Genomic DNA, 12,190 nt, shown 5'->3' with positions numbered 1-12,190 from the left:
AGCCATAATATGTACTATAATACCAAAAAAAATACTAAAATACTATAATGTATACTATTTCATATCCCAGGTCACTGAGGCACAAAAGAGGTTAATAATTTGCCTAAGGCTCAATACCTGGTGCTAAGTTCAAGATCAGAGAGTCTGGCCATAATTTTCCTCTAACCTCCACACAATGCAGCCACTCTTACTCATTTCCATAACTTTTCCCAAGATCTATGTGAAATATAATATTCTGGGTCATAAAAATACCCCTATTTTGCTGGCCTCTAAACGCATGCTTGGAATGTTTGGGGGGTAATTTAGCATTGGTTTCACTCAAGATTCTTACCATTAAATGCACTGTTTATACATAAACATATATATAATTTTTTTTTTTTTAACTTAGAGAAAGACACTGTTTTCACAACTTAAGACTACATGGCTAGTAACCAGAGCTGGAAAATGAAAGCACTTATGACCTATGTAATACATTTTTGACAAAGTTATCTGGAACAAGGAGACTTGCCAATCACCTTTTCATATTCCTCTTCAGAAGGATTATATTTCCTCAACCACTCTGCAAGTGGTTTATCTTTAAAGGATCCGGTCACACCATATTCCACTTGGATTTTCCTGAGGGTATCTGAAGCAGGAACTAGCTCCACCATACCTTTAACAACAAAACATTAAGCTATGCAAAAATATCTCCCCAAAAGTAAGCCTTTAAAAAACTTACAGCTTTCAATCTTTGAAATAAGATATCAGGAGTTATTAAAAAAAAAAAAAATCAAGTCTGGCAGCCCATCCTAGAAAATTTGAGCAATGAAAATTTTTTATTTTCAGAAGTACCCAAAATATAACAGTTGAATTTGACTTTGAGGCTCCATAATCTATACAACCATGTGACTACACCCCCCCCAAGAATAATAATTTTAATTACAAACTAGATGATACTGACTTAGTTAATAAAGTTACATAGTTAATAAACTTACTCTGATCATGTATTTGGGCAATTATGGAGTGTTTCAGAGTACACTAAGCCCTTTCAAAGGGAAGAACAGATTAAGATTGCCCCCCTCTGCTGCCCCCCGCTAGTGCTTTCAGATAAATTCTACTACATGCTACATTTACTATGTGCACGTATTTCTGTAATTAAAAAATTAGTTTTATATATTTTCAAAATCAAGGAGATGCACTGGTGTCAAAATAAAAGATAAGGACACAGAGACCTGCTTCAGCCAAAGGACTGGAAGAAAACAAGTTGGCCAAGGCCTTCAGACCACCCCAAAAGAAAGTAGGCAGGGCCAGGTTATAATCCTAGTCGTCTGGTCACACAATGAACAATGAATTCATTTGGATCTTTTACGTTGTTTTGGTTGCATCGTCTAGTTTAGAGTTCACAGTGACATCCTTTTTCAATGAGTTCCTGTACCTTGATTCTATGACTACGTTTAATCAAATTTTTAATATACATACAAGTTTTAATTTCATAATCAACTATGCATACATATAAATTACTAAGTGCTAAAACAGTGGACCAAAGTTCATAAAATATACAATATACTACTCGCTATGTAAGATATGGTCCCTACCCTGAGGGAATTTAAAATCAATCCGGGGTGGAGGGTGGGGAGATACACCAGTAAATGTCTGGTGAATATTTAAAGACAATCATTAAGCCTGAAAAAGTGAGAGATTACTAGAAACACTGAAATACTAGTAAAAACTTCACAGAAGACATGGATGTGATTTCATTTGAAAAATAAGGATAATTGTGAGATAACACAAATGAAAAGCTTAGGCCAGGGCAAGACACAAAGTAAGCACTCAACCATCAGTTAGAAACAACATAAAAAACAAGAGGAATCTGATTGCCTCCAAAGTTACATGGAATGCCGTAAGAAGAAAGAGGATGTACAACTATATGAAATAAGTGTGGTGACAGAAAAGGCAAGCTAATGAAATAGTAGGCTCTCAATGAGGAATGTTACTTAATAAAACAACTTCCATTTACAAGATTTATATGAAAAACAACCAGCAAGAATTTTTTTTTTTTAACCAGCAAGAATTCTTTCATTTTTTTAAAAGATTTTATTTATTTATTTGACAGAGAGAGAGATAGCAAGAGCAGGAACACAAGCAGGGGGAGTGGGAGGGGGAGAAGCAGGCCTCCCGCTGAGCAGGGAGCCCGATGTGTGACTCGATCCCAGGACCCTGGGATCATGACCTGAGCCGAAGGCAGGCACTTAACGACTGAGCCACTCAGGCACCCAACCAGCAAGAATTCTTAAGGTTTATTTATTTTAGAAAGAGAGAGCAAGAGAGTGCATGCATGTTGAGTGGGGAGAGGGGCAGAGAGAGAGAATGTTCAAGCAGAGTCCCTGCTGAGTGCAAAGCCTGATGTGGGGCTCCATCCCGCAACCCTTGAGATCATGACCTGAGCTGAAACCGAGTCAGGGGCGCAACCGACTGAGCTACCCAGGAACCCCCAACCAACAAGAATCCTTTTTTCCCAGCAAGAATTCTTAAATTGACCTGATTTCCTTTTTGACAAGATACATCCTAAACTGAGACAGGAAAGTGATAAGGCTCTCATACTGTCCTGATGGATAAAATGGAGAAATGTGAAGTAGTTGATAACACAATGAAGTACCCATGTACCTAAAGATTTAGCAATCACCTGAAAGGAAATCTCACGTCTCTAGTACCATGACACAAGGGTTGGTCCTTGGTCCTCTCTCTCTCTTTTTTAAAAGATTTATTTATTTTAGAGAAAGAGAGAGAGCACGAGAAGGGGGAGGGTCAGAGGGAGGAGCAGACTCCCTGCTGAGCAGGGGGCCCCATGTGGGACTCGATCCCAGGACTCCAGAATCATGACCTGAGCCAAAGGCAGTGGCTTAACCAACTGAGCCACCCAGGCGCCCCAGTCCTTGGTCCTCTCTTAGTAAACATATTTTTTCAATGACTTAGCAGAAGCTACAGAATATATGTTCTTCAAATCAGTTCATGACACAAACTAAGAGGTTCAATGACAGATAACAAAACTCAAATTTTAAAAAGAATCCAAGAGGCTGAAAAATAATGGATCAAATATAACAAGAAAGTTAATAGGTAAGGTCCTATACTTGGGTCTAAGATACAAAATGTACAAGTACAGAATGGCCAAGACATGATTTAGCAGGAGCTAGTATGATGGTTTTACTTGTGAGTAAGTTCTGTGTGTGCAACACTTTGCCTACTTTGCATTCTACAAAATTCAGGTGCCATTCTCAGAGACTGGATCACTTGAGCCCTTTACAATGGGAACAATCAGATAATAAGGTAATCTAAAGTCATATATGAGAAATGGCTGAAGATTTTAGAACTCAGGATCTGAGGCCACAATATTTGTCATCACAAAGAAGGATTTGACTGAATTATATGAAAGTCTATTAAAAGAACTGGAACTGATGGGTAGAAGACATCAGTTAGGAGGAGTAGTAGGTAGGAGTCAGTTCCCGTTCATCAAGAAAAAACTCTACAGCCATCAGAGATATCCAAGATAGAAAAGACTACATTGAAATGCAGTAAATTTCCTTCGGTATAGGCAGTTAAGCATAAAATGAATGGCAAATATTATAAGGATGACTAGATAATTTTTCAGGTGACTTTCTAGTGTCTATGATTAGAATCTGAGAAGCATTTCTCATTTCCACCAACTATAAATGATCTTTCCCTCCTTTAAAACCCCATGGCACTGCCTTTGTTAATTCTCTTAGAGCTCTTAGGGACTCCTGGGTGGCTCAGTCAGTTAAGTGTCTGCCTTCGGCTCAAGTCATGATGATCCCAGGGTCCTGGGATCAAGTCCTACATCAGGCTCCTTGCTCGGTGAGGAGTCTGCTTCTCCCTCTGCTTGTGCTCTCTTTCTCACTATCTCTCGCTGATAAATAAATAAATAAATATCTTTTAAAAATTCTTAGAGCTTTTAGCTTATTAAGCATCTTCAAATTACATGTCTTTAATTGCTTCCCTCTAAATATAAACACTACATGTTATTAGCATTTTGTAGATTGTAGATCAACAACAAACATTTGTTGAATAAGAGTAATGATAATGGTTACAATTTATTGAGTATCTAATACATATCACATACTGGGGTGTTTCACATTCATTATCTTTTAATTATCACAATATTTCTGTGTGTAGTGCTTTTACTATTCACACTAAACATATGTGGTAAGGAAGAAAACTTATTCAATAAAATAATAAGATGAAGCCCGTGCTAAAGTAGAAAAAATTTTTGAAACCATTATTTTATTTTGCAGAAATGAAATCAAAATTGGTTTAACTTAGACATCTTAATTTTAAATTAAAAGGTAAAGACCATAAAATCCTCGTTCAGTCAATCAATGGGAACCTCTGGTTACTGCAAAGCATTTATTAGGGCTACTCAATGAGTTATTTAATTGTGAACAAATAACTCAGTAAAGTAACACTAAATTAAAGTAAGAAACAACTGAGATCATAGTGTACCAGCAGCAGGACTCCCTCAGGACAGGTATACTCTGAGCTAAGTTCATAGAAAAGAAATAAGACACCAAGACTGAGCCGAGAGACTTACCTCGATCTCTACCAGTTGAGAGGCATTTGAAAATTACCATCCTCAGATCTAGTCCTTCTTTAAGCCAGATCTTGTCCATAATTTTTATCATCTGTAAAGCTAACATATCTTGCCGAAGATCTTCACCAACCTTGAAATCAAGAAACAAAGTGAAACCTGTACCTTTCCAAAAGACTTAATATGTTACATATTGTAAAGGCAGGAGGAAGGGGAAATGGTGGAAGGAGTGAAGAATGAGATGAAATTTTTCTACAGCATTCCAGAGGAAATTACTTTACCTCTTCATGTCTCAGTTTCTTCAACTATACACTTTTTAAAAGGTTGGATTTTGTGGTATGTGAATCATATTCAATTTTTTAAAAGGACAAACGGAGGATCTTTGTCATGATCAAAATATTCCTTACCTTGACTGCATCAATGCCAATATCCTCATTGTGATATTGTATGATAGTTTTGCAAGATGTTACATTGAGGGAAACTGGGTAAAGAATACCTAGGATTGGGCGCCTGGGTGGCTCAGTCGTTAAGCGTCTGCCTTTGGCTCAGGTCATGATCCCAGGGTCCTGGGATCGAGCCCCGCATCGGGCTCCCTGCTCGGCGGGAAGCCTGCTTCTCCCTCTCCCACTCCCCCTGCTCGTGTTCCCTGTGTCTCTCTGTGTCAAATAAATAAAATCTTAAAAAAAAAAAAAAAAGATACCTAGGATCTCTGTATAATTTCTTACAACAGACTGAATCTACAATTATCTCTAAAAGTTTACTTAAGGGCCCCTGGGTGGCTCAGTCGTTAAGCATCTGCCTTCGGCTCAGGTCGTGGTCCCGGGATCCTGGGATCGAGCCCCGCATCGGGCTCCCTGCTCCATGGGAAGCCTGCTTCTCCCTCTCCCACTCCCCCTGCTTCTGTTCCCTCTCTCACTGTGTTTCTCTCTGTCAAATAAATAAAATCTTTAAAAAAACAAAAGTTTACTTAAAAAAATTTTTTTTAAAAAGTTAACCCTCCCAAAATGAATTAATTCTAACTGGAATCACATCAATTTTTCATTTTCTTTTTTAAATTGGATAAAATAACCTTAGAACACATAATGATGAATATATTTTTTGAGACCAGTCAAGAAAATTACAAAAAAAAAAAAATTAGGGGAGATTAGCCCTAACAAATATTAAAACTTAACATATAAAATTTCTGTATTCAAACAGATGGTATGGTTTTAGGAAAAGGCAAATACATCAGTAAAATATAGTCCAGAACCAGACTGAGTTATGAGAACGTGCTATATACATACACACACATATATAGAATATACCTACATACATACACATTTATATGTATTCATAAAGATATCTTCTCTTGAGCTATCTTTTATATGTGTGTGTATATATATATATGAGCCTGCACTAACTGAACGCATTGAATTAACTGAAACTCTCCATTCTTTCTTAAAAATATGCAAATTATGATCACAACACACAGAACTTTGGTAATAGGTTACTCTGTAGTATTCCACTCCTACCGCTTCCCACAGTAAGTTATATGTTTCCAAACACCAGTGCCATTGCTCACGGTTTTGCAGTTTAACGCTGCACAACTCTAGGGGGTACCATTCACATCATAATCTGTGTGAAAGGCACTGCCTGCTGAAGTTACGACTGCCATATGTAGCTCAACCAGCATGGCCATAAGTAGCAGCTCTAGCCCAGAGTTGCATTTGTTCCTGGGAACAGTTTATATCAGCAATAATTTTTCACATTATTCAATTTAATTAAATATTAAATAAAACTACATTTGCAATTTGGAAAAGGAATTTGAGAAAATAATTTTTAAAATACCATTTAAAAATAAAGTAACCTTGGGGTGCCTGGGTGGCTCAGTCAGTTAAGTGCCTGCCTTTAGCTCAGGTCATGATCCTGGGGTCCTAGGATGGACCCACATTGGGCTCCCTGCTCAGTAGGGAGTCTGCCTCTCCCTTTGCCTCTGCCCCTCTCTTCCACTTGTGCTCTCTCTCTCTCTCTCTCAAATAAAATCTTAAAAAAAGTAAAAAATAAAAACAAAGTAACCTTATTTTGCTCACCTTAAACATGACGTTAATTTCTTCCCCCATTGGATCAGCATTTACCATTGTCACTTTTAGGGGCACAGCATTAGAACTGAAGAAGGAACATGACTACAAATATAACATGCTACGCATTAGAAAGATAACAATGGAATAAAAATGGGTTTAAGATTTTTTGTCCTAAGCATTTCTCCTTTCACTTGTTCTTCTGAACTGTGGCAAATGAAATAATACATGTGAATTGCTTTTTAGATCATCCAGCAGACAAGAGGTATTTAAAAATACTTTTTGAAACTTAAACATAGCGTAAGTAAAATATCTACTACTCTCTAGATGAGAAGCAAAACCTTAAAAATTTGAGACAAAAGTTATTAGAAGTTTGAGCTTTAAAAGCATCTTAATTCCTCAACAGAGCACAAAATTCTGTATATTCTTCTCTTTCCTCTAAAGCAGTATGATCTGGGATGAGACCTCTACTTCTATATTGGTACTCTTATAATTTATAATTAGCCATGCAATCAAATAGTGACACTAAATTTAAAAATTTCATTAGCAAAGATCAAATCTTATTTTAAAATGAAACTGGTTAAAAAAACTAATTTAAGATAGACCAATTAAGGGAAACAACAAAACCCAAGGAGAAAATGTGACCCCGTGGCCCCTGCCAATGACACACAACTCAGGCACCCACTGTTAAATTTCAGGAAAGAGAAGCCATATATCAACTTAAAAAGAAATCAAAGACTCCTTTATGGATACTTGTACCCTAGCCTTTCAAAACCACAAACACTAATGGATGAATTAATTGGTTGCTTTTGCTGAATTCATTAAGAGAAAATCCACTATTTGTATAACTACTGGCCCCGTTTGAAATATAATTACTCAATGCTGATGATTCAACTACTTTTTGATGGCTCTAAAAAGTGTTATAAACCTGGGAAGAGTCTTTCTGACCATTCACATGGGAGGAAAAGAAAATGCTATCAGTGACTGGAATTACAACATATGCCTACAAGGTAGCTATTATACCATAGTAAAAAATAATTTATTTTGAGACAGCAAATAATTTTATATTGCTTTTTCTTTCAGGAAAGGTGATTAACTAAAAATATACTGAGGTAGGGGCGCCTGGGTGGCTCTGTTGTTAAGGGTCCGCCTTCGGCTCAGGTCATGGTCCCAGGGTCCTGGGATCGAGCCCCACGTTGGGCTCCCTGCTCGGCGGGAAGCCTGCTTCTCCCTCTCTCGCTCTCCCTGCTTGTGTTCCCTCTCTCGCTCTGTCTCTGTCAAATAAATAAATAAAATCTTTAAAAATATATATATATACTGAGGTAAATATGGATCTTACACAGACATCCAAAATACATTTATAACCAACCTATGCAGATGTTATCCTCATTTGCCTTAAGTATATCAGCCCATCTGCTTTCTTCCTACATTTCTTTCCTACAAATTATTCTGAAGTGTAATATGAACTTAGTATATGTCACCTTAATATTTAATTCTTTTGCAACAAGACTTGGATTGAGAGGAAGACGGCATTTATTTCTTAGAAAAAAGGACTGTACTCGTTCCATACTCCTTTGAAGGACAACCTAGGAAAAGAGAATAATACTGTAAGTACATAATGGAAATGAAGACCTATATTTAAGACAAAAAAATTATGATGTGGACCAACCCAAATTTTAAAATGCCCAACTGTCAAATGGTCAAAAACAAGTTGTTACTAAAGAGTTAATTTTTACTATAAAAGTAGAATTAGAATGGTGAAAGGCTTATAAACATGGGGGGAGTACATATGGTCCATTTAACATATTAATTAAAACTCTAACAGTCAAATAAATAGAAATTAAACAGAAATGAGATGCAATTTTTCATCTAACAGATTAAAAATTTAAGGTAACACCCAGTCCCAGCAACAGGGCAGGAAAAGATATTTTGGTAATATATTGATGGAGAAAAAGATATAACTAAAAATATAGACAGATCTTGACTCAGCTATTTAACCCACAGTAATATCATATAAGGAAGTAGTAGCAAAGGGGCAAAAACTTATTCACTATAGTTCATTGTAGGACTGGAAAAAGAAAAATGTGTAAACAACCCACACAGGTAATGATTCACAATTTACGCTACAATACCTTGTAATATTATGTATCCATTAACATGAAGTGTAACATGAAACATGAAGTGAAGTGTGACATAGGTCTTCACATAACTTCTCTAAGATGAAGTAAAAAAAGCAATTTGCAAAAACAAAAACCCACAAAAAAACACATAATTGCTGAAAGAAATTAAAGATCTAGATGAATGAAAAGACATCCTGTGTTCATGAACTGGAAGACTTATTAAGATTGCAGTATTTTCCAAATTAATCTACAGACAACACAATTCTTTTTTTTTTTTTTAAGATTTTATTTATTTTTTTGTCAGAGAGAGAGACAGCAGAAGCAGGTGGAACAGCAGGCAGAGCAGGTCGAGGGAGAAGCAGGCTCCCTGCCAAGCAAGGAGTCCGATGCAGGACTCGATCTCAGGACCCTGGGATCATGACCTGAGCCAAAGGCAGATGCTTAACCGACTGAGCCACCCAGGCGTCCCTCTTTTTTTTTTTTTTTTTATATATTATTTTTTTGAGAGAGAGACAGAGAGGGAGAGAGGGCGGGAGGGAGGGAGAGCATAAACACAGGGAGCAGCAGAGGGAGAGGGAGAAGCAGGCTCCCTGCTGAGCAGAAAGCCCAATGTACGGCTCCATCCCAGGACCCTGGAATCAGGACCGGAGATGAAGGCAGATGCTTAACTGACTGAGCCACCCAGGCGCTCCACAGACTGAACACAATTCTTATCAAAATTCTAACTTCCTTTTTGCAGAAACGTACAAGATGATCCTAAAATTTAGACAAAATTGCAAGGGACTTCTGAACAGACCAAAAAAACAAAAACCTTGTAAAAGGACAAAGTTAGAGGACTCATACTTCCTGATTTCAAAACTTACCACTAAGCTACAATAATGAAAACAGTATGGCATAAGGATAATCTTATAGATCAACAGAATAGAATTCAGAGTCCAGAAACAAACCTATATGTCAATGGTCAACTGATTTTCATCAAAGGTGCCGAGATCATCATGGGAAAGAACAGTCTGTTCAACAAATGGTGCTGAGAGGTTTTGAAGATGCTGCCCAAGGGAAAAAGCAGTTCTGGAAGAGAGGGGAGGTGGGGAACAGCCTCTGGGAGTGACAGTTCTGACAGAAGTCTCAGCGTGCCAAAGGTGGTAGCAGACACATTCTGTGTGGAAAAGCATGGGAAAATCATGGAACCTATGGAAAAGTTAAAGTCTGGAATGAGATTAAATAAAGTGGTTGCACATTATAGTGAAGATAAAGTGATGTGGGTTGGATGACCAGAGGTTCCATGGTGGAACCACTTCAGAAAGCAGCATTTGCCCTGCCTTTAAGTGGGCTGGATAAGCCAGTGTTTACAGACCCTCCAGTTAAGACAAAATTTGGCTATCATATCATTATGAAGGGAGAAAATAAAATTGTACAAAAAGCTGCAAAAACAAAAAACAAATGGTGTTAGGACAACTGGATAATGACAGGTAGAAGAATAAAGTTGAATCCCTACCTCAAAGCATATAAAAAAAATACTGAAAATGGATCAAAGACTTATATAAGAGCAAAACCATAAAACTTCTACAACACAGGTGTATATCTTTGTGACCTTAGATTTGACCACAAATTCTTAGATATCAAATGCACAAGCAACAAAAGGAAAAATAAGGTTCATAAAATGAGTAACTTTTGTGCATTTTGTTGAGCAAGGACACTAATGAGGAAATAAAAGATAATTCAAAGAATGGGAGAAAATATTTACAGTGTCTCTGGTAAGGGTCTAATATCCCAAATACATAAGGAACAATCCAACAAAAAGACAAAAAAACCCCAAAAACTTAGAACAGAAATTTCTTCAAAGAAGATTACAAATGGCCAACAAACACATAAAGATGTGCTCAAAATCACTGATCATTACGGAAATGCAAATCAAGACCACAAGGAGATACTACTTCATACCCACTAAGATGACTATAATTTTTTTTAAAAAGGCAGAAAATAACAAATGTTGGTGAAGATGTGGAGAAGTTGGAATCCTTTACATTGCTAGTAGGAATATAAATTGATGAAGCTACTTTGGTTAAAGATTTGGTGGTTCCTCAAAAAGCTAAACATAAAATTGCTTTATGACCCAGTAATTCCACTCCTAGGTAAAGTGAAAAGAGGTATCCAAACAAAAAGTTACACACAAATGTTCATAGCAGCATTATTCATAGTAGCCAAATATGGAAACAAGTCAAATGTCCATCAATGGATAAACAAAATGTGGTATATCCACACAACGGAACATTATTCAACCATAAAAAAAGAGTGAAGTACTCATACATGCTAGAATATGGATGAACCTTGAAAATATTAGGCAAAGTGAAAGAAACCAGATACAAAGGCCACATGTTTTATAATTCCATTTAAATGAAATGTCCAGAATAGGTACACCCTTTACTAGAAAGCACATTAATGCTCACCAGGGCCTGGGAGGAGGGGGAATGAGGAGTGAAAAGTTAGTGGGTACAGGCTCTCTTTTTGGTGTGATGAAAATGTTCTGGAATCAGTGGTAGTGGCTGCATAACATTGTGAATGTACTAGAAGACAATGAATAGGTGAATTTTATCTCAACAACAATGTGTGTGTATGTATGTATGTGTATATCTCTATAAAAATTTTTTAAAAATCCAAACATTTGTGTGTGTGTGTATATATATATTTTTTAAGTGTATATATACATGTAAAGTCATATAAAAGACCAGAAAGGACATAAAGCAAACTGAGTTTGCTAATAGATACCTAACAGGGAGAAAATGACCTGGAAAATTTTTAATTTAATTTAAAATTTTAATTAAAAAATTCTTATTCTATAAATTTCTTATTTGGACTTTTTAAACATTAGCATCAACTCATACTTGCATTACTTTTACAGTTACAAAAAAGTTAAAAAAGAAACTCAAGAGAACTACTGTGACCAGGAAGGAATTCATAAGCATGGGAATCAAAAAATACTAATTTTCTGAGTTAGGTTGTAAAATCTTTTCCTATGGTTTTAAACAACCTTTGAATTCATCTGCTCAAAATAGCATACGTATAGTTAAGAGTCTATTGGATGCCTATTGGTAAAGAATAGTAACTCATCAATACTGTAGAGATCCTTTAACAACAAAATATTTATGTTCCCTCTTTTGGGTACATACCTGTCTGGCTGATCCACTAGCCTGCCTTACTTTTTCTGCTACTCCTCCTAAAAGTTGTACAAGTTTTGTCTGCTTCAAAAGTTCTTCTCTGAGTCCTTTTCCTCCTACTGAGAGGAGAGCACCCAAAACATGTTCGTATCGGGCACCAAACTGTGCATCATGCAGGGCATCCTTGAGGAGCCTAATACAGCAAAATATTTATGTCAGCCACTTTTTTTTTTAAGATTTTATTTATTAGAGAGAGAGAGAGAGAGAGAAACAGCATGA

General features: G+C 36.6%; 1 protein-coding gene and 1 pseudogene across 2 annotated transcripts in view; one reads left to right on the top strand and one right to left on the bottom strand.

The window, feature by feature from the left end:
* Nucleotides 1-12,190, bottom strand: part of PIK3C2A (phosphatidylinositol-4-phosphate 3-kinase catalytic subunit type 2 alpha) — a 102,430-nt gene that overhangs the window by 15,259 nt on the left and 74,981 nt on the right. For both annotated transcript variants that reach the window (XM_025894336.2, XM_025894337.2), the window contains 5 exons: nt 11,924-12,104; nt 8,118-8,222; nt 6,649-6,741; nt 4,583-4,712; nt 516-652 (listed from right to left, as the gene is read on the bottom strand). In XM_025894336.2, coding sequence (XP_025750121.2) covers nt 516-652; nt 4,583-4,712; nt 6,649-6,741; nt 8,118-8,222; nt 11,924-12,104 — 646 coding nt within the window. The remainder of the gene's footprint in view (nt 1-515; nt 653-4,582; nt 4,713-6,648; nt 6,742-8,117; nt 8,223-11,923; nt 12,105-12,190) is intronic.
* LOC141370902 (peptidyl-prolyl cis-trans isomerase NIMA-interacting 4 pseudogene) lies at nt 9,800-10,206 on the top strand (annotated as a pseudogene).

Source organism: Callorhinus ursinus, unplaced genomic scaffold (genome assembly GCF_003265705.2).
Source record: "Callorhinus ursinus isolate GAN/ISIS: 27379988/994484 unplaced genomic scaffold, GSC_fseal_2.0 scaffold49, whole genome shotgun sequence".
NCBI classification, from domain to species: Eukaryota; Metazoa; Chordata; class Mammalia; order Carnivora; family Otariidae; genus Callorhinus; species Callorhinus ursinus.
This window is presented reverse-complemented; position numbering and strand designations above follow the sequence as displayed.